The 23,106-nt window shown below is 38.6% G+C and overlaps 1 protein-coding gene across 5 annotated transcripts in view; it reads left to right on the top strand.

The window, feature by feature from the left end:
* FAM13B (family with sequence similarity 13 member B) overlaps positions 1-23,106 on the top strand; it is a 52,152-nt gene that overhangs the window by 9,343 nt on the left and 19,703 nt on the right. For all 5 annotated transcript variants that reach the window (XM_064458375.1, XM_064458376.1, XM_064458372.1 and 2 more), the window contains 10 exons: positions 1,241-1,407; positions 2,372-2,562; positions 3,022-3,234; positions 7,750-7,924; positions 8,548-8,692; positions 11,325-11,482; positions 18,202-18,243; positions 19,241-19,396; positions 22,034-22,169; positions 22,407-22,430. In XM_064458375.1, the coding sequence (XP_064314445.1) occupies positions 2,406-2,562; positions 3,022-3,234; positions 7,750-7,924; positions 8,548-8,692; positions 11,325-11,482; positions 18,202-18,243; positions 19,241-19,396; positions 22,034-22,169; positions 22,407-22,430 (1,206 nt within the window). In that variant the 5' untranslated portion in view covers positions 1,241-1,407; positions 2,372-2,405. The remainder of the gene's footprint in view (positions 1-1,240; positions 1,408-2,371; positions 2,563-3,021; positions 3,235-7,749; positions 7,925-8,547; positions 8,693-11,324; positions 11,483-18,201; positions 18,244-19,240; positions 19,397-22,033; positions 22,170-22,406; positions 22,431-23,106) is intronic.

The following is a 23,106-nucleotide window of genomic DNA, read 5'->3' as shown; positions in this document are numbered from 1 at the left end:
GACTGGGAGCAGGAAAACGTTATTTATTCAAACTATTGGAAGGACTCTGGATTCGTGGTGTCATAGGCTGATGAATGGACAGGCATTTTGGTACTGAAATGAGAGTAGCAGGTTGGTCAGGACTTTGAAAGTGAAGTTGATTTGTTCTGATGGGGAATAGAAGCAAGAGCCAATGTCGGGGAACAAAGAGAGGGAAGATACTTTTCTCAAGTCTGTAAGCTGAATTCTCATATTGTTCTCAAATTATGAAACAGAAGGTTTCAGTACATGCACTTTAAAGCCAGGGAGAGCCTTTTTATTTTCTAGTTCTAGGTGATGTGTGTTGTGTTTGTGTGTTTATGTGTATGTTTATGTGTATGTCACAAGCTAGTTTTGCCTTGTTACAGCTGATTGAGTTTAATTTGAACAGGTAATGGGGGAGATCAAGGTACTGGGGTGACCCTTTGAACTGTGTCTGGACATCAGATCAGCCCCACTGGGTCATGAAGCTGCAATTTAAATTTTTAGTACCACAGAAAACCAAAAAGGCTATTGCTGTGGTTTGTAGCTGTTTTGAGAGCTGAGAACATGAAAAATGTGCAGATGATTGGGATTCTAAAAAGTGGCAAAAATGTGAATGGTTCTAGGGAATCTGATTTGGAGGAAGTTGCTTTTTGTATCCAGATCTGATGATTGCTTGGACTTTGAACTGGCAGTTAATAATCATAGTTAATGTTAATAACACTAATCATAAGTTAATAATAATAATGAATTTTCTAGAAAAAGTTATCTGTACCACTGAAAACTGGTTGACTCTCTGTTTCTTAGAGCTTTGGGTTTGGTCGTGCTATTTAAAGATGGTGTGTTAAACCAGTGCCTGAGATCCTTCTAAAAATTTTATAGCTGTTACATGTTTTAGTATAGTAGATACTATAAAATGCTTCCATCTAACCTACTTAGCCCTTTGTGATTCTTTGGAAGAAGAATGAATGAGTCTGAAAATTATTTCCTATTTGTTAAGGCTTAGATGTCCCATGCTAACTTTTGCTTTAAGTTCGGTTAACTCCTAAGTGGAAAAGGGGGTTTGCTTTTTTGCATGCTCTCCTGTGAGCCATGCCGATGTGGTCTTTATGCTTTCATGTTCTGAACCAGAAACTGATGATTTGACAAGGAGAATTCCTCAAACACAATGTTTAGACTTGTGACCAAGTTTAAAACTGTTGAAAACGTAAAGGTTTAATAATATTTTCCTTATTTTCAGATTAACTGCTGAAGTACTGATCGAGTTCTGCTATTCTTCAATGAGGAACTACAGGCTGATCTTTTGCCATAATCTTAAACAACCATAAATGACAAAAGAATACTTGGTCAGTGAGGGCAGCTGGCGCAGAAAACGTTTTTCAAACTCGGCTGTTTAAGTACTCTGAGGTAGGTTTCTCAAACTACTTTACTTGGGCTATTGAAAAAAAAGGGGGTATGGATTTCAGTGTCTCATCTATTAGAATTTATCAATCCATGAGTAAATGGAGAATTAAGCTTGGGTGCAGTGCTTCGACTAACAGTATGTACTTTCATGTTCTATTTGCCATCCTGTATGAAAGTGATTGCTTGCATTTCAGCAGGTATTTTTTCTTTATTTATTCTGAAAGGACAGGTTTTTCTTTGCTAGAAGAAATATTTGGGTTTTGACAGGATAACAGTTTAACTGAGTGACGTATGCTGCCTTTGTTAATACCTTTGTTATCTATCTATATCCTTTATCAAGCAGGCTTGCAAGTAAAGCTTGAGCTTCTGCATGATAGAGCATCTAGAAACTAGTTTTGGGGGTTTTACGTTTAGTAAATTTTTTAATATGTTGCAGGTGTTGAAAGCTTTATTGTGTAGACCAGAAAATGCCAAATATATTAGAAGCTGATTGCAGTGCAGTTGTGTATCACAAAATACTTAATCATTTCATGTAACTAAAACTTGGGCTTTTCCTTTGGTATGATCCACTAATTTCATTGCCTCTTGAGAGGCTTTTGTGTTGGATTTTCAAAGCCTGACTGATAAATACTGTCAGAAAAATGTACTGAAGAATCTGGCTTTCCCAAGGTACCTTAGAACTTAAGTACCAATGTTGTATCTAGAATTTTCTGAATTTCCTTTGCTGTTCTATATGTTCATCTCGGTCCTCTGCTGAAGATTGAACAGAACACCTCAGTAGTAGTAATGTATCTAGTTAGCTGTGTTTGGAGTCTTTACAGAACTTTTCATTAAATCAGTCAACTGATTTGAGAGGGACTGGAGAGTATTTGCGTTAGGTAATTAAAACTCATTGTAGTACAGAACAATGCATTCAACAGTGTACAGTGAAGTATGATTTTTGGTTTTAATTCCTTTTATTTGACAGAAAAGACAGCTTTGATTTTTGGCTGCAAAAAGATATGAGGAAGAGCTCCTCCCCTTCCTTGAGTAACTGCAACTCTGTTCTTGCTAACAAAATATTTGGAATTCCACTTGATGAGCTGCAGCAAGAAGGGCAACCAGACAATGAGGTTCCATTCATAGTCCGCCATGTCGTGGACTATATTGAGGAACATGGTATGTATTATCTTGCTGTACTTTAAATGATATATAGTGGTTATTCCTACAGAATAGGTCATGTTTTTTGAGGAGTATTCATTTTCTTAAGTTACTTATATTTAATTGGATGTGATTTGGGTTGGGTGTTTTTTTGTGATACACTTTCTTCCTTTACTCTTTCTCTTATGTTTGATTTTTCACTGTTTTCTTGCTAACACTAATGCTGCCAGCTCAGTAGGGTTCTTCATAGGAAATGGTGTGGTTAAGGTACTGCTAACATTTACCTTATTATTGAATTGTTAGCTGGGCATAAGAATGTGTTTGCTGGGAAGAGGACTGCTGGAAGTCCTGCAGAACCGTTGTCCAGAAAGTCTTTCATTCAGTATGTGAATCGTGCATACCCGATTATCAGTATTTCCTGATATATTGTCCATACTAGGTCTAAAAGTTTATTTCTACAACTTCTTTCTAACTCAGGGGGTCTGGAACAAGAAGGACTTTTTCAAGTCAATGGGAATGCTGAGACAGTGGAGTGGCTTCGGCAACGATATGATAATGGAGAAGATGTGGACCTGGTTAAAGAAGCAGATGTACCCTCAGCTATTAGCCTTCTTAGATTTTTTCTTCAAGAACTTCCAGAGCCAGTTATCCCAGGCAGTTTGCACATACATTTGATGCAACTTTCTCAAGGTAATATTATTATTTTTGATTCAGTGTTTTTATTTTATTATTTTAAGGGTAAAAAATGGTATTAAAGTGAGATTTGTAGTGGCACTACGGTGTCTTTGGTCTTCTGTGTAATAATGTGTGTATCAGGAGATGTTCAAATACACCTGTTCTTGGCACAAAACCCAAATAAATAGGTCTTCTTTTAGGAAACTCAGTCTGGGTTCAAAGACACAGTTTATCCATCATGCAGGAAAATAGCGAAGCTGTCATATCATGCTGATCAGTTCTGAATATTCCACGTTCTTGTGTGAATACTGGGACGCTGGTCAAAGCCGCTGGAATCAAAGTTGTTTGACAGTTTCTCACCACTGATGCCTTAAAAGTGCTAGGGAATGCTTTTGTCTGCTTTTCTCTTATTTCCTCTGAATTTCACTTACCCTGCCTATGCTTCCATGGCATTTAAAAGATTTTGTATACTAGAGAAGAGATCTCGGGCCCTATGCTCATGTCATATTTGCTCTCCCACTGTGGATTTTTTCAGTTTAAAATTAATTTGTAGGAGGAAAAAACCAACTCTGTCATCAGTGTATTGTTGCTAAGTATGTTTTTTGTATACTGCAAAACCTTTCCCTTTCAAACTGACACCCATATGCTGGCACAGTATTTTCTTTATGAATTCCCAACTTGTCTATCTGTATCCACTCTCCTGGGTCTTTTAGCCTCTGCTGTGCTGAGTGGTGTTGGAGTTGATTTGTAACTGGGCTAGTAAAACCACTTGCCTTGCAGCACTACGTTAGTAACGTCCTTAAAGGGTGTGTTGATGTTGGAGTTCTGAGCCCTGTGACATAACCGATGGTTTTGCTGGCTGTCACTCTTCGGAAGTGTTAACTCATTTTCCAGTATCAGTTTGTACTTCTCTCCAAGAGCTGGGCTCATTTTGCTTTGTAAGGTGCGAGTTTCTGTTTGATTTTAATTCTGTTGTTGAATTTATTCCTGACAAGAACTTGATAACCCTCATGGTAGTCCTGTTTGTTGTGAGTGGGAATTGGTTTTAGGATGAGTGCGTACAGCGTAGTTTTCATATGCTGTATTTACCAAGTGCTGAACTGGAGGGTCATCTGCAGCAGTGTGAAGCTGCTTCATTTTCCTCCCTAGGTAGCCTAGGTATATCCTGAAACTGTGGATGTGGGGTGGTTATCTGGATAGCTGGTGAGCAGAGGCTGGAGGCTAATGTGCGAGGCACTAAAAACAGTCCTCTGCTGGAAACAATTTTTGGAAGCTGCTGATCAGAGAAGCTTATTTAAGGCTGAAGTTCTGTTTGTTTATTTTGTCATGTGAAATTGAAGTGGACAGGGAATTTCATTAGTGATATATCTGCTATATGGTTTGTGTTGCTAATGTCATGGTTTGTTGGATCTAAGTAGCTAGTAAACTGTTGTTTGGGGTTTTTTTTCCTCCTGAAAAAAAAAGTGTTAAATAACAAAAGGATTAAGACAGTAATGCAGAATGCTGCTGGTCGCTCAGCTAATACTGCTATACACCTTGATTTGCAATGTTATCTCTCAGGACTGGAAATGGGATTGAGTTATACTCACTTGGTGTGACAGTGTCATTCCCTTCTGTGACTTCTAAAATATAGTGTGAAAATTGGGTTTTTTCCATCTTTGAACAGATGACTGTGGAAGGATTTTCATATGGGTTGTTTTTGGAAAGGAGCTGTTCTTCGGCATGGAAATCCCGATTTAGTTCTCCTTTAAATATACAAAGAAACTTCACTTAAACTTTCAGCTTATTGTCTTCACTTTCTTTTTAAATGTGTAAAATAAAGTGATTTCAGAAAGATTTAAAGCTATCTGTACCAAGGAAAACAAAACACACAAACCTTTAAACATTGCTTCCTGATACTAAAATTAGAGTTTCAGTTTCCTCTACTCAGGTTTTGGCTTTTGATATTTTGACTGTCTGATAGACATATCTCAGTTAATTTCCAGAATCAGAATATCAGCTGCATTTTAGGCGGAGGAATTGCTTACAGAAATGCAGAAGGCTGTAGTAAGTTTGGATCCTTACGTTACTTCTTGTATTTTCCCTCTTTAGCAGGCCTTCGGTATTGTTAGGTTAAGCTTAGGTCTCAGAACAACTTGTGGTTTAGCCCCAGTTAGCAACTAAGCATCACTGAGCCGCTTGCTCGCTGCCCCCACCGCAGTGGGTTGGCGGAGAGAATCGGAAGAACGAAAGTAAGAAAACTCGTGGGTTGAAATAAGAACAGTTTAATAATTAAAATAGTAATAATAATAATAATATGAAAATAGTGAGAGAGAGACACAAAGCCTGGGGAGGGGGGAAAAAACCAAACAGACCACAAGTGATGCAACCGCTCACCACCTGACGACTGACACTGCCAGTCCCCCGTGCGATCGCTGCTTCCCCCGGCCAGGCCCCCCCAGTTAATACACTGGGCATGACGTTACATGATATGGAATATCCCCTTGGCCAGTTTGGATCAGCTGTCTCAGCTGTGCCCCCTCCCCACCCGGCTTCTTGTGCACCCAGCAGCGCGTGGGAGGCTGAAGAGTCCTTGACTAGTGTAAGCACTGCTTAGCAACAACTAAAACATCGGTGTGTTATCAACATTGTTTTCATACTAAGTCCAAAGCACAGCACTATGGCAGCTACAGTGAATTAACTCTATCCCAGCCAAAACCATGACAGTATACAACAAGGTGCGGCCTACATACCTCTTTTGAGGCTTGTTCCGTGCATGCCTATAGTGGTTCCTCAACGGCAAGTTAGTTTAGTAATTGAAGTGTGAATTTGACCCCAGTGCCCTAGGCCATATGTCCCAGAAGTGTGTATCCATGGTTTATTGTCAGAGGACTTCAGGTACAGGTAAGGATGTTCTCATTTGAGATCTCTGGGTGTTGTTTAGAACCTAAATTTTAGGACAGATTGGTTAAACAAAACATCTACTCATGTCTGTACAAGGTGGTCTGACTGTTGCCCATTACTCTCTTTTTTGAAGGTCTACTTTGTGAAAATCTTCAACTTCTCTTTTCCTGCTCCTAAACACATTTCTAGAATAAAAACGAACAGCATTATATGAATTTTATTGTATTACTGTGAGAGAACTATTTTTTCTGTACCTAGTCACCTGTATTCAAATACTGTAGATGTTGACTGTGTCTGAGCAAATGAAGTCCTGCACAGTCACTGTTTGGTATTACTGTACACAGACAACAGGGAATTAACTCACTTCTTTCATTTGATATTAAGGACTAGGGTGTCTCAGCTCTCTCATCTAGAGAGGCAGAGTGACTGCTCATCATATTCAAACACCCTCTTCCCTTTCGAACTGGTCTGAGAAGAGTTTTAAAATGTCTCAGAAAGAAGGGGAGGGCTGTTAGTATCAAATTTCCTCCCGTTTTGCTCTCTTGATGTTTCTTTTCCTTTATATGGAATTTCTCTGTTAGGTATGAACAGTTGTAAAGTCTGAACCTTGTTGCTTATAAGGCTGATAATGTAACAAATAAGACTTATGGGGAGATAATTTGATGGATACAGTTAAATGCGGGATGAAAATGAGGAAGTTTTATGGTGACCCTTTTTCAGTCTGAAAATGAATTGGCAAGCTTCAGGCTAAGTATGTGTTAATATGATTGCATTGGGATTGCTTGTATTCATCAGTTAAGTATTACAAAAGCAAGTAGAGTGTTGAGAATGGGATGCTTGTGGAGGGAAAAAGTATTAGAGTAGCTTGTCTGAAATAGGGAGAATTTAACTAGCGCTTAAGTTAGCTTGGTGTCTCTGGACCTGTTGCTGTCTCTGGAGCTCTTCTGCGAAGCAGCTGTTATGTAACAGTGGTAAAATGAAGGGGCTCGGAAGAGGTAGCCCTGTGAAATCAGAAGTGTGATGAGCCTTAAGTAGGGAAAACATGGTGAAAACTACTGATTGGACTTGCAGAGGGGAATATGGTGGAAATAACCTAAACGGTTATCAAATTCTGCTTCATAGAAGAAATTAAATTTATAGTTTAATTTATTAGGGAAAGTAATCTGATGGTACTGTGGTATGGAAACAATACTGGGGAGGGTTCTTTTGGTTGTGTTCCCCTGCCTTGTCACCACCCCTCCAAACCTGACATCACTGAAGAAGAATGACAGAATGAGTTATCAGCCTCTCTTGGAAAGATCAGAGAGGAAGACACTAATCTAGAGACTGAAATGAGAAGATGGGACAGATAGATTGTTATGAAGTACTACCACTGTAAATACCCTTCAGATATGTGGGCTGGATGCTTCAGTTTCTGGGTTTGGGGTGGGTTTTTTGGGGTGTTTCTTCCATGGAGAAATTTAGTATGAGAATCTCAGACCAAACAAATGCAAGTAAAACTCTGACATTTTGGGCTGTGCTCTGACCAAATTGGTTGTAGTTCAGAAGTAACTAACTGCTGTCAGAGTAAAAAAGTTGATAGATATCAAATGTGAAAAGCAGATATTTTATTTCTTTGATTAAAATATTTTTATTCCATTTTTTCAGATTATAATGAAGATGAATTTGGAAGAAAGTTGAGGTTCCTCTTGCAGCAGCTTCCACCTGTTAATTACAGTTTGTTGAAGTTTCTGTGTAAATTTTTAGCTAACGTAGCATCGCATCATGAAGAAATTTGGTCGGCAAGTTCTTTAGCTGCAGTCTTTGGCCCGGATGTTTTTCAGTAAGTTAGTTATGAAAGTTCATGTAGTGTTTTCATGTGAATTTTACAGTGTACATCAGTAGTATAAAGACTTTCCTAGTCCATGAGTAACAGTAGCAAGTACATGATATGTTTTGGGCAATATCTTTCTGTTCCCCCACACACACCCCCACTCCCAGTTTTGTCTTAAAATTTTGGCTTGGATTTAAACAAGAGCTTGTCTTTGAGCTGTGGCATTTGAAACTACTGATCTGATCGTTGCATTACTGTAATTATACTGAGGTTTGAATTTTTTAGAGATAGTGTATAAGATTACTATTTGTGGCAGGAAAGTGGTTCTGGGAGAAAGCTGTTAAAGTCAAACATATACCGGTGTTTCCTTTCAGCAGGAAAATACTTGAATTTTAAATACTCCTCACAAAAAGTTAATTGACTAAATAGTTTGTTACTTCATCATTTTTAAATATGAACTAGTATAAAGCTGTATAACGCATCAGTGTGAAGGCACGCTCAGTTCTTTGTGTTCAGAATGGATTAGGGATAATGGGGTGAAGTGTAGCCCTTAGTCATAGAAGTCATTCATAGTTCTTTGCAGAAACAATTGGATTTAAATTTTTAAACTAAACCAGTGTTGAAATCTTTAGCATATACACAGATGTGGAGGATCTGAAAGAACAAGAAATAGTTAGCAGAATAATGGCGGGACTTCTGGAGAACTACTATGAATTCTTTGAAAATGAAGAGGAAGATTTTTCATCTACTAATGATTTAAGCTCAATAACTGAGCAGGTAAGAATATTTTAAATGGCAATATGTTATCACTTAAGTATCTCTTATACCCATTTATGTTTATGAAAGGTTTGCTGAAATATAATTTTCTCTAGTATAACTTTCAGTGGCTTCTTGCAAACTGACAAAACCTGGTATTTCCTTAAATGCAGTTTCTTAATATAGGTATACTTGTGAAATTGTTGCTTTGTAGGAAGTATAGCTATGCTATGTAGAAAAACACACAGGAACTAAACCAACAATGATAACCTGCCCAACATAGATGGTGTTATGCTATATAAACAGCATAGCTTTTTAATTACCTTTTTTTAGGTAATGGAGAACTGTTTTTTAAGTGAGGGCAGAACCACACTGTTGTTGGTCTTGGTCGATAGTATTGCTAGGTGTGTCTTACAGAAACATGCAGGGTCTCGTACTCCACTTGATGATGTTATCAGTGGTGTTTCCCTATGCCAAAATTTTTGAATGGTGTTTCTGATTCTAAGACTTCAAAATATCATCTTGACGTTAGTGGGGAAAAGTGATGAAATCAGAGAAAGTAAGTTGAGTAGAATAGAAATACTCTGGGTCCTAGTATTCAACTGCCAGCATTGGCAGATTCATCTGTCTGAGTGACTGATAGTATCCATTATCATTCTTCTGCCTTTCCTCACAACAAATTTAACTTTGTGAAGTAAAATACCATGTCATGCTTGGATAAATAGAGATGGATAGTTGTTAGGGAAATGAAAGCATGGTATTATGATACAACCTTCTGTTGGGAAATAGTTTTAATTCTAACAAGTGCTGTTATATAAGTGATAATGCACAGGAGTAGTACTTCTTGTATCATTAAAGCCAGGTCAATGAATTATTATTAAAATCTTGGCTCAAACTCTTCCTCAGAAATACGGAAAACTATAAGCTGAATTTTCTCATATTCAGTTGGCTTAAGAAATTACGTATTTCTTTAAAGAGGGGAAAAAAGTAAATAACCAGCAGTTGCTAAGGTAGGTAACAAGAAATACTGAGTTTTTAAAGCCTAACTATCCCATGAACCCCTCCTCTAGTAAGACAGGTAAAGCAAGTACTAGGGCAGCTGGTTGCCTCCTCTTCACTGCAGTAGATACCTCTCCCATTGGTCTGGTCTGCCAAGCGTGGGCAGCAAGTTCTGGATTGAGCAGCTTCTGCTCTGCTAGCTCTTCAGGCAAAGTGCTGCAGCTCTGCAGTGTTTGCTCTTTAGCTCTTTGCAAGAATATGTCTAGCACTGAGAGCTGACACAGCCCTGCTGCTTGCAGGAAGCTGTTAAAAAAGCTGGGCTGTAACTTTTGCAGCTGGAGGCCGAGGGCTAGCGCCTAAGGTTGGATGGCTGCTCTTTAAAGTACGGTTAGTGGCTCTGTGCTGTCATGCTTTGAAATTACCAACTTGCCTGTGGGTCACTGTATGTTGTAGCAAAAGGGTTTCCTAAGCATAACAGTCTGTGTGGTGTGTGGTTTTGTTTGTATTTTCCCTAAGTTTGAGGCCTGGTGGGGTGTCCTTTTAATTTCGTGGTGTCTCCACCAGATGTCAACAGTGCACTTCTGCTGGGTCCTGCTCCCTCCCGGGCTGGTGCGGTGGGGTGCAGGAGGGCTGCTGGCCGCCCTGGGCGCAGCCCCACTGGCACAGAGTGCCCAGGCGGGCTTGCCCTTGCTTCACTGGCACATCCTCTTGCAATTACAGAGGGGAGTCGGGGGTAAATACGTTTCTTGCCCTGAACGTAGTGCCATATAACATGTCACACCCCTCTTAAATACATACCTCCTCTCTGCCTTCTGTGTAGTCTTAAACTTTAAGAGTTTCAATTTTTGTTAGTTCAGTGGTTTTGTTTTATACTCGTGTGGCAGCTATTATAAAGCATACTTTCTTGAGGCTACTGCTGATACTTTCATTCTTGGGTTTGCAAGTCTGGGAGATCAGTAATCCATCACAGAGTAGTTTCGCAAATCACAACTTTATGTTTACCTTTTCATGTTTTAGATAGTTGCTTTTTAAAAAATGCAGGTGGCTGTATTGAAACGGCAGTTGGCTATACTGCTTTAGTTTTTAAACTGGCTACATTTCCCTGCTAAAGTAAAAATATGTTCTGTCTTTGGAAACAAAGAAACAAGAACAGACAAGGAGCTTCACAGAAACTTTTCAAAGCCCTTGGTCTTACGTTTGCCACTGTAAGTATTCAGTCAGTATGTTGAAAGATTGGATTCTTAGACTTCTACATTGCCTTCCATAAAAGGGTTTCAAAATGCTTCTCATGTATGAATAAGGCTACCTGTGGAACAGAGGAGAATTATCTGTCCCTGTTTTCTACGTAGAGGAAGAAAGGTTCTGTGCCTCCTGATGCCAGTGTGGCTGGGATTTTGTTGTTTTTTTGATTCTGCTTGTGTTTATTTACTGCATCAAAGGTGCTTCTCTTTCCAGTTCTTGTCCAATGTTTCAAAAGGGTTATGTAGGGTTTTTTATGATGTGGAATGTATGGTTTTACATAAAAGCAAGTATAATGTGCCTGTTTTTCTCAAATTGAAAAATTACAAGTATGTTGGTTTCATACCTCTCATGCTCTTTTAATTCTTTGGGCCAACTTTTCAAGCCATTAACTGCAAATACATCTTTTTATTAGATAAATGATCTCTTGGAAGAGGAGGAAGATGTAAAGCTTGAGCAGTCTGAAGAACTTCCAGAAGATGGCACAGAGAAACCCGTTGAAAGGCCAGCTGTGGTGCATCTAGATATGACAGGGAGTGTCTCTGATTCCAGGAGTGTTGCAGCGTCAACAAGGTAACTTGTTTCTGCCTTGGAGTTGGATTTAAGGTTTGAAGTATAGTCTGAGAGGGAGAAGCTGCCAGGCTTTTGAGATGAATGGTGGTGTCTACAAACTGAGGCTGTAGAAGTAGTTGCAGTTCTTGTAGTAGTAAAATATGGGATAAAATGTTCCTGAATTGAGAAGAGGAATGCCTGTAGAAGCTACTTAGGATCAACTATGGTGATTTATGCAGAGAAAGGGAAAAAGGACATATTTTAGTGAAAGTGTAAAGTGGTATATGAACAGTAAATTTTACAGCAGAAACATAAAAAGAATCTGAATATTGGTAGATGCAAACCCATTCTGTGCCATCTTTACACGACTTTTTTTCAGTGGGAAATCATAGGACTATTCCTTGTCATGTGCTATTGAGCAGTAATGACCTTACGTGACCCTAATTAATTTCTAAACCTGTGAGGATTTGTTTATCCAGGGTTTTTTTTATGCCCAGTTTGGTCAGGTGTTAAATGAGGAAAGTGCTTTCTTATGTCACTAGAGTGCAGTATATTTAATAAACAATTGTGATGAAGACTCTAGGTGTTGTTACTTCCTGAAAATATGCTAGAGAAAACACCCAGGGATAAAGAGGGAACTGTATATGACCAAAGGGATAGTGGAGAGCAGGTGGGATAATACTGGCCATTAATGTGGGGGGTTTTTTAGGTTGAAATTTAGGTGTTCTAGAAAAGCCTTTAGTAGGAGCAATGTGGAGGAAATTTTGAGCACTTAAAGGATGGCATTTTGTAAGGTTATATGTGAGACTTTGTAGAATGGGTTGCTTGCAGAAAAACTTGATTTGAGGGTCCAGAAAGTCTCCTTAATTTGCATTGAAATGAAGGCTCTGGATACCCTGTTTTGTGAAAGTTGACTTGCTAATATATTTGTAAAACACCTGAAGAGCCTTCCTCATTAATTTAAACTGCCAGCTAAGTTTATCATGGAGGCTGGTGTGTGTTTGTTGGATCACCGTGGGGGTGACGTGACTGGCACCTTTGCACAAACTGAGGTTTAATTTGTTAACTGCTTTTTAGAAAAAAGTTATTAGAAGAAGGCATAGGAAGCTGAGGTCTCACGTTGTCGAAACAGGTCTAGCGGCTGCTGAAGCTGGAGGGATGTGTCTTACCTGTGTAAGAGCCAGACTCTGTAGAGGTATCTGTTTGGAAAGGCTCTGCTGGTGGAGAGCTGTGAGCTAGTTTGGAAGTTGCAAAGTGTAATACAGGCAGGAGCGTTGGAGTGGGAGTCAGCTTTTAAGACCAGTCCTCGTAAAGGAGAGGCATTAACTTAAATGGTACTTCCTTCTGAGAGCTTCTTTGCACTTGCTTGTTATACACAGGTTTATGTTTTACTTGCTTGTAGTACACAAGTCTTAATTTTAAATGCTGCTTGACTTGTATTATAGTTACCGTAGCTCTGCAGCATGTGTTAGGTATGGGCATTGCATGTAAGAACTCGTAGGGAGGGCTGAGGAAGGATCTATAAGTGTGACTAAAAGCAGAAGAAATGCGGGGGAAATCACAACTAAGGTTACTGTCTAAGACTGAGTAGTCTCAAGAATGTGGATTTCAGGTTGAAATGTGTTCAGCTGCTTGGCTGCACATTTCCTTCTACTTCATTACAAGAATTTGTAAAACATAAAATAATGAGGGAAACACAATTCTGTTTCATACTTTAAAATATATTTTAATAGTTAATTATCCTTGTCAGCAATAGAGCTGCTTAATTTTTGAGTTAAATTTTAAAAAAAAGTTGCTGCCATTAGAATTTCTACACAAGTGTTCCTTCTTCCAATTAAAGTTTTAAAGCAATTTAACTATTCACAGGTATTTAGTTGCTTGTCCAATGAGTAAATGCAGCAGTAGTGACAAACTCAACATGTTTGAGAGTTTAAATTTGATAGCCTGAAGAGAGAAACATTTTTACTCAGTGTTTAGGGTTAATTAAAAATTAATAGGCATTAATTATGGTTGGCATTTTACATAATTTGTGGTGAAGGATAAGGAGGAATCCTATAGAAGAAGAAAGAGAATTTTGACAGTAAAACCAGAACAACTGCAGGAAATATTTAAAAAAATAAATTACAGAGAATGAGACAGTATGCTTTATTAATTTTTTAACCACATAAATACTGTAAATATTTTTCCAAACTTAAAGGCTTTCATAGTATGCATTTAATGGCCTTTTTTGGTTTTGACTTCTTGATATTAAAAAAATTTAATGAAAAACAAATGTTAATGCAGGTTTATTGGGATGTTTGGCTTGACATAGGGCCTGCAGGAGCTTATAAAGGGAAGAGGGGGAGAAATAGATCTTAAATGTGATTCTTGCAGTTGCTTAACCTGGAGTTTTGTTGCCTCTTTGCTGTTGTCAAATTTTGGGAACCAAATATCTGTATTTTTGGTGTCTCTGTGGAGGGAAGGAAAAAAATGCTGAGGTTGCATGTTCTGTATGCTAAAGATTGATTATCTTGATTCATACGATGGGGTATATGACCTTCCTTCTAGCTATTTGGGCTATAACTTGATTATAATCTTGCACACTGCTTTTTTCTTTACTTGCGCTGTTTGTTGTTCCCGAAACGTGACCTTCATGCACTGCATGGTGTTAATTTGACTTTGAGTTAGAGATCTGGTGAGAATGTGGATAATCATTAATGCAGTTTGATTTAGTGACTGCTTGAAAATGGTATTTAAAATAAACCTGTTGAGTGATCTTTAAGCCCGTTACCCAATCAGGGACCACGTGTTGCACATAAATGGACATCATGTATGTAAAGGAAACCATATTTTCCATTATCAGAAGCCTTTTCACCTCGGTTGTTTTGGTTTTGCTGTTCTGACTTTTGGAGAAAAGAATTACTGACTCAGCATTGCAGCTGACTTTTAAGACGTGCTGTTGAAATAATCACTTTAGAATCCTTCTCTGTCATTGTTCCAAATTTTTCATCACTGTGCTTTGCCAAGCGGTATTTGCTTTACTTTTTGCAGTTCATCTCAAATATTGTCAGTCAAAAGCCTAATATAAAAACTCTTGATATATTCTTCGGGCTTTTCAAAATTACATGTGTAAAAATATGAGATATGACAAGTGGTAAGTTCTGTAAACCGTTTGCTTTGCCTGTATTAAATGCAGTGACAAGGGCGAGCTCCTCACTGCTTGTGTGATATTCTTGTTAACCCTTTCTTGTTTTAATTAGCTTTGATCAGTGAGAGAGAAGCAATAATATTAACAGCAACAAAGTGAGACAAAATGCACATATATAGTAAGGCTAACCAAATACAACAACTGCCTGAATTGCTAGAGCATAGATTATTGCTTTAGTTCAGCGCTTTCTTCAACATCCAAATACTTGTCCCTACTTCCATCCTAGAAAATCTGTGGACAACATGTTAGGAAAGCTTTCAAGTGTTGATTGGGCAGCTTATTGTCAGGAGTGACCTCATGTTGCAGTCTATTTCTATTTAGACTGCAGGGTTTAGTGCAGCACTCCAGAAGTACTGTCTGACAAGCAGCCATTGAATCCCAGCAAGCAGTATGCATAACCAGCAGCCAACATCACGCTTTGCTCTTTTTCAAATGAAGCATTTTTATATGAAGTGCTCATTTGGGATAGCAAAAATAATCAGAATGGCCTGTAAGGTTCTGCTGCACAGGTAAATATGTGAAAGAAAAATGTTGCTTTGATATGATTGCAAATAAGACTTAATTTATGTGAGATTAAATGTATTTTGGAGATATTGTGAAATGAAATAATGTTACAACTGTGGGTTTTTTTAACAAGAAATAAGACTCTGTACAGTCATAAATTACCGAAGAAAACTTTGAAATGTTTTGTCTCTAGTTATTGTATTTTTCTATCTCAAGGTTTGTTTTTACCGGGACTTTTTATGGACAGGGAAACAGTGCAAAGGGGATCTTCGGGAGTGGGTTAGCATTATGAAACAAAGATGTTTACCTTTCTGTGTCTTGCTGTGTCATGCTGCATTAAGGCTCTGTGTAGCAGCATAAATTACAGCTTTTAAAAAGTATCCTTGAACTGTGGTACTTTGGTTTGGAAGTTGTATATTCAGCTAGGAGCGATTGACACATTTCTTTCAAGAAGTGCTTAATTGCTGAAGTGATTAGTTGAAGATGTCAGATATTCTTTACATAGTAAGAGGATTGTTCAGGCTTTGTAATACTGCTGATTTATGCACATCTTTTGCTGAGTACCTCTAATGCCCCTAAAGGTGTTTAATAAAAGCGCTGGTGAACGATCCTACACTGGGGGCTGAAGGTTATGCAATAAGATGGAAAATTTTGTTGTGAACCATGTCTGAAATCTTTTGGATTCTTTGGAGTTGAGTTCGATTCTCCTCACTCTTGACACAGTTCCTCATTGTCTCAAGTGGTAGAATAAAAGGATTCCAGGCCAACAGTTTCCTATAAATAGTATTTGTACTTGTGCCCTTGACTGAATTTTTTTCTCTTTTACACCTAGTGTTGCAGTGTTCTGTGTTCCGATTGACTTTTTTTGCCTCCAATTTGTCCTAGAAGTGACTGTTTTAATAGTAAATTGATTTCAATGTACACAATTATGTATTAGTGCCTTTAGGATGTAAGCATACCTTTTCTAATGCAACTTTTGTAGAACTTACTGAAAATACTGAGATCAGATACTTAAAACTACATTTTTTGTGTTTTGAACTCTTTGTTTTGCTGAGATTTTTGCTTATGCTTCTCTCGTCTTGTTTGTGAAGCTGAACTTATTCACAGCTTCACATCTTCATTTTTTATTTCAAATATTATCAAAACATGACCTGTTTTCCAGAAACCTAAGTACAAGTCATAGGGCTATGCTGAACTTCTGTGCACAGAAATATCAATGAAATGTAAATATCTTAAACTGTAAACTTTTTCTTACCCTTTTGTTTGAAAGAAAAACCTGAAATGTCAGTGTGTTCACCTTCAGTTGTTTGATCCAGCAGCTTTGAAATTAGTGGCTACAAGATCTAGCTTCTACATCAGGTGTTTTAATTTTCCAAAGCTATGTGGCAATGTCTATTTTGAAATAGTAGTTCAGAGCTGTTGCTTCTGTCAAAGCATTTGGAATAGATCTGCTCTGGTTTTTCACCTAGGCAAACAAACACACAAATCATAAAATGAGCTTGATTCAAAATCAAGTTTCCAATTAAAACAAACAAACAAAACCCAAAAACCCCCAAACCTCAAACTTCTGTGAGCACCTGCTTGTTCAGTTGTTAAATGGTGGTGTTTAAATACAGTGCACTCTGATAATGGCCCAGTACAACTTGTCTAAGGCAAAAGGGCATAATTATTTTAAAATAAATACTTAAAACATGTTCCTTATCGGCTAGTGTTTAATTGAAAGTCCTTTATTGCTTGTGTTTCATTCTGCTTAGAGGAAGGAAAAGATAGGAAGTCTGCTCGAGGTGGTCTAATTATCTTACCTCTGTGTTGGTGGAACTACTTAATAAACTTGATAAGGTCTAACCAAGATATTCCTTGCTGTGTTAAAACTGTCCTTGGGTAAGCAGAGAGACTGTTTACAGTTTGGTTGGTAGGGGTTTTTTTGTGTAAGCAAGGATAGTGTCAGTCAACTATCTTGCAGGGGTAGTACCTGTTCAGTTCTCCAGCAGAGTGGCAAGCTCCCTCGTATTTCAGAGTTTACTTTGTGCATTCATGAAAACAATATTTAAAATCAACTTTGGCTGCCAACAGTGTTGTTGCATGGTAGAGAGACTAAAATTTTGCTTTTCAGCTTCTTGAGCTTAGCTATATATAACAGGAAGAAAAAGCATTTGGCTACCTCCCTCCCCACCTTCTAGCTGAAATAAAGTTAGTATTTTTTTTTTCCTCTAAGATATGTAAGTTGCCTGTTCACAGTAGAGTTTTCTTCTTCTATTTCATTCTTAGCATATTTACCGCCACTTTGTTTAAATTTCAAGTATTCTGTTCAGAATGAGAGAATTTTGATCATATTAAAGGGAAGTAGTAGAGGGACCACATACACGAGTTAACTTACTTGAACTTACTTGTGTTAGTTACACTGATTTCCACCCTTCCACCCATGCTGGGAGTTTAATGTCCTAGGCTGAAGTGGCTTGTGCTAGGAGATCTCCAAATGTTTTACAAATGGCTAGCTTGTGTCTCAAAACCTCCGGAAGGTACCTGCCTTGCACTTGAAATGTAGCTGTCCTTGGAGAGCGCTGCAGATCTGTTGAACGTTGCAGAATAAAATTATGCAATAGTCTGACAAGCGAGGAAGAATATCTGTGAATTGCAACTGTGGACGAAAGCAGAGTAATTTGGAATTTGCTTTAGGCAGCAAGGTTAAAATATGCATTCTTAAGCAAGGTGTTAGGAAATCCTTGGAGACAAAATGTTTAGTATTTTCCATGGGAAGACTGTTCATATGAGAGTTTGTAGATGCATAATATACTGGGTATTGGCTCCTGACAGACAGAAATCTGCATTGCTGCTTCTACAACTTCCTGTCTTATGATGGCATTCTTTAACATTTCTTCATCTAAACAATAAAGGGGCTGCGTATCAGTGTTTTCTTTACATATTTATGCTACTTTTATTAGCCACATTACATGCAGTCTTTATTTTCTAAGTTGCTTTCTGTTGACTTCAAGATTTTTTAGTGTGATAAGTTTTTGTGTTGCATTAACTTATTTATTCTTTATTGCAGTGCTCATATCTCTCCCATAAGTATCTTGCCAGCCTCTGCAGAGTAAGTATAATGAAAATATGTTTGAATTGTGCTGTCACTAGAACATGCATAAGAGGAGATGTCGTCTTTCAAGAAAAAGAAATGGCAGTAGTTTGATTACAGTTATGATTGAAGATATTCTAGTGAGAAGTATTTCACTTGTGGCAGGAATAACCTAATGTGTGTTTAGTGTTGTTGTGCTCTCATGCTTCTGCAGTCAGCACGGTAGAATCTAGATACCAGACCACTTTGGTTTTATACTTAGATACATCATAGGTGTTTAAGATTATGATAGCATTCACACTGTATTTTTAGCACCACTTCTAGTTGTTAATATTGAGCACAATTCAGTGGAATTGTGTGTACAAGCGTGGAGGAAAAAATAAATACATAATTCCAGACTTAAAAATGGGGTAAAATAGTTTAAGATTATTATGGGAGGATTTTTTAATAGGCCTAACTGTCTTTTGGATGAGCTGGCTAAGAAGCACTCAACAGAGTAGTCTGTTTTTTAAAGAATGATGTTTTTTTCTTGATGTATCTTTAGGTATATCCTGTGTCCTTCATCTGGTACTTGCTCATTGTCTCTGCTGTTTGTTGGCTCTTGCCTTTTAAGATTACAGTCCCATTCAGGATGGGTTATAGCCAGCTGTGCTGGAGTGGTACCTGCTCCAGATTGACTCTGATCTGTTACAGACACAGGATTTTACTGTCATGTTAAGATATTAGGCTTTTGTAAGTTTTTGTGTATAGTTATTAAAAACAAAGTCATTGTAATGTGTTGGTTACTCTTAAAATACTCTTAATAGACTTCATAATACTTTATGTAACTTTACGAAATAAAAGACAGCAGGTGCAGTAATTTCCACTGCCTTTTTGGAAAAGTTAGTCTTTTTTGCCTTGAAGTACTTGTCATCAAAGATTCTTGTCGTATGTAAAGTTTACCTCTGCCTTTCTGCATAGTTGATCAATGGAAAAGGAGAGTTCTTAATACAAATTTTCTGTCTTTTTTTTTTAGTATTTTAGAAAGAACAATTAGAGCAGCTGTGGAACAGCACCTTTTCGACCTGCAGAGCAGCTTAGATAACGACCTTAAACATATACAGCAACACAGACTGGGCTGTAACGATGAAGCAAAAAATCCTAGCGGGGATGAGGAAGGATCTAACAACCAGTAAGATTTTTTTTTTGTATCTGTAATGATTCCATAGGATTGTGTATCTTAACTCTTCCAAAACAAACTACTGCAGTCCCCCACCTCAACCCAAAACAAAAGTTATGACTTGCTATTAACTTCAGTTTATCTAATGTGTTAGGCCAAATCAGCTTCCATCACTTGCCAGTAATCAACAGCCCTTGAAGCAAATATTTACAGTTGATCTTATAGCTAAAAATGTTGTGAAGTATAACTGCTTTACTGCTGAATTCTGTGCAAGTAGAACAAGGACTTAAATCTACCCCTGTGCTTTCATTCCTGGTTCACTGATGCTACTTATGACACAAGTATACCATACCATAACATGCTCTGCTGAGAAGGGCCTGTCAGTGCTGGGGGGCAGCGAGGTGACCCTGAGCCAGCACCGGGCCCTTGGGGCCAAGGGGGCCAACGGTGTCCTGGGATGCATTAAAAGGAGTGTGGCCAGCAGGGCGAGGGGGGTTATCTTCCCCCTCTGCTCTGCCCTAGTGAGACCACATCTGGAGCACTGCGTCCAGTTCTGGGCTCCCCAGTTCAAGAAAGACAGGGAACTACTGGAGAGAGTCCAGTGGAGAGCTACGAAGATGATCAGGGGACTGGGGCATCTCTCTTCTGAGGAGAGGCTGAGACACCTGGGTTTGGGTTTGTTCAGCCTGGAGAAGGGAAGACTGAGGGGGGGATCTTATCAATGCATGTAAATACCTAAAGTGTGGGTGTCAAGAGGATGGGACAGACTCTTTTCAGTGGTGCCCAACGCCAGGCCAAGGGGCAACGGGCACAAGGTGGAACACGGGAAGCTCCCCCTGAACATGAGGACAAACCCCTTCCCTGTGCGGGTGCCAGAGCAGGGGCACAGGCTGCCCAGGGAGGCTGTGGGGTCCCTTCCCTGGAGACGTTCACCCCCCGCCTGGACGCGGCCCTGTGCCCCTGCTCTGGGGGTGCCTGCTCCAGCAGGGGTGGGACGGGATGATCTCCAGAGGGCCCTTCCAACCCCTGCCGTTCTGTGATTCTGTGATCGCTATTGTAGGTGCTGTTTGTTTCTTTACCATATCTTTCCACGTCACTATAGCTATTTTACTGCTCTTGCTGTCAGTGTCAACAAAACAGCTAAAAATGCATAGAATGAGCACTGTGACGTTTATTTGCACATTTGATCAGCTTTTATTTTTGTTATAAATCTTGCGACGTAATAGGTGTGGTGATTGCTATAGCAGCATGGAGAAGCTGGTACGTTCTGAGGCTTTTTTTAAAAATAAATGGTCATAATTAAAACCCAAACTCCAAAAATGTATAGTTAAGTAAGTCTTCAATACCTAAATTCCTTTGTGGCTCAGAGCCTGAAATATGTGAAGTATTCAGAGACTCGAATGCTGTTCTCTAAATTGTTCAATCTTGACGGCTTTTAGAAGGCTTACCTGTGACAAGAGGTTAAACTAAAATTGGTGGTTGTTCATAAAAGTAATAATCATTGCTGGTAATGATCACTTAAAACTGAATTTTATTGTTAGAGATTTAATGTTTTTGAAGTAATTTATAAGTGGGTAATCACCTGAAAGACCTGTTGTAGCTGGATTCCTTCAGTTACAGCATAAAGGCTTTAAAGGCTGGCTGACTTCACAGAAGCGGAGACTAAAAGTACCATCACTGCAGGTTTGAAACCAATATGCTTTTCTGGCACAGTGACTATTTAAAATGCTTCTGATCATCGTTCCACTGTGGATTGACCGTAATAGAGGACACATGATAGCATTCTTGAAAGAGGTCATCTGGGTCCTTTAAAGCAGTGCTGCCAGGAGACTATGTACAAGGCAAATACACAGTTAGATGAATAACTAAAAAATGCAGTGATCCACTCCAAATTTCTTAGAACTAAAAATAATTGCCGAAATTAAGAAAAAAGAGTTAGTGTTAATTTCTGAACCATCCTGTTGAGTATCTATATATCTGATAGAGGAGGAGCATTTTTAAAAGTAATTTGGAATTCTTTGTAAGCAAGGAGAAGGAAGACAAAGTCAAAAGCTTTTGATGAACTGCAGAATCATGTGGTAACAGGGATGGTGGCATGTAAAGAATACACAGACATAAATATGGTATAAGTTTTAATCTGGTTGTACTATTACAAGCCTTAAGGTGAACGATAGGAACGTTAAATGTTAGAAATAATGGGATTTCTCACTGGAGGGGAATGTAGTGATGCTAGTTGGCCTCAACGTTTAGAGGAGGGTAGCCACAGCAGCTTCATCGACCTGCGGTAGTTTCAATATATCATTGCTTCTGTCTGCTGGTACTTTTATTCCTTAGGTCAGCATAGCAAGTGGGGGATGTATGCCTGACCCTTAGTACAAGAATCAAATAAAAACATTTTAACATGTCTATCACGTACTGTTGTAGAAGACCTCAGAAGCATATATAAACTACATAAATAATTAAATTTCCCCACAGGTGATTGAAATTGTAGATATTGCCAGTATCTTTGGTCAGAATAATTTTGGGGAAAAAAAACAAACTAAACCTGATGTTTGATGCCGTTTAAGAAAAAGGAAAAAAGCGTGGTGGTTTTTTTCCTTTTAAAGGTGGAACAACAGGTTGCTAAAGTCTTTCTGCTCTTACCTTTAGGAACGATGTTATTGAAGATAATGACACTGGTAGCAGTGAGAACACAGGAGACTGCTCTGAAGTATTGGTTTGCACTGATTTAGACAGTGAAGCTATGAAACATGATACTGTAACTGAGGAAGAAGAAAGCGTTCAGGTGAGACCAAGAGCCTCCTGTATATGGAAATCATAAATTGCTGTGACTTCAGCAAAGTGCTTTAGAGATCCAGGTTTTCCTGATAGCTCTGATGTAGCCTTACACGGCGCTGATGCTCTGTGCAATTAATCGCCTTCCCTGCTGTGCACATTTTGTAGACAAGCACAGAGAAGTTTTGTGTACTTTGGTGCAACTTGTTTGGACCCTGACTAATGTTTTCCTATTGGTATTTCACAGGTACCAGCCCTTCCTTCTGCTCAGGTAAGTCAGTGTATCAGCAAGCATAGCACTGGTTAGAATAGCATCTGCATTAGTAAATGCTTCCTGAGGAGCAGATGTAGAGCTGCGATTGTAGCAGAGCCTGCAGTTAGTCACACCTTTTACTGTATCAAGAAAGGGTAGAAGTAGCAGTCACCTTGAGACTCTGCAGCCTCTTGACTCTGCTTGTGCTAGGAAGGTGTGGTTTTCTGATTAGCTATTAACAGCCTTTTCTCACTGTTTCAAGTTTCTTCTGTGTTCGACATAGATGTCCCATTCTTTTCAACACATCTTCATCTCCTTTCTACTTGAAAGACGTTCTGTTACTTCTCCTTGGACCTTTTTGCTTAGATGTTTGACTTCTGCTGTGCTGATAGCTCGTGTCCCTCTGTACTGGTGTGTTCACTTAGAATTCTTACGCTTGAGGTGTTCAGCAAAAGAAAAATGAAAGAAAATTAGACTTGTGACCTCCTGAGGAGGTTCAACACTTAATATTGTCATCTTGAAAAGTATTAGGATTGCCTATTTGTATTCCAAAGCAGAAAAATGTGTCTAGAGCGCTGCATGAGCACGTATTAGGAGATGATGCTAACGTGCTTGTAAAAATATTTAGTTGTATTTTTTTAAAACTGTTTTGCTCAGAAAATAACAATGTTAATGATACTTTAAGTTGCTGTTA

The sequence above is a fragment of the Phalacrocorax carbo genome, chromosome 8 (assembly GCF_963921805.1).
Source record: "Phalacrocorax carbo chromosome 8, bPhaCar2.1, whole genome shotgun sequence".
Lineage (NCBI taxonomy): Eukaryota > Metazoa > Chordata > Aves > Suliformes > Phalacrocoracidae > Phalacrocorax > Phalacrocorax carbo.
This window is presented reverse-complemented; position numbering and strand designations above follow the sequence as displayed.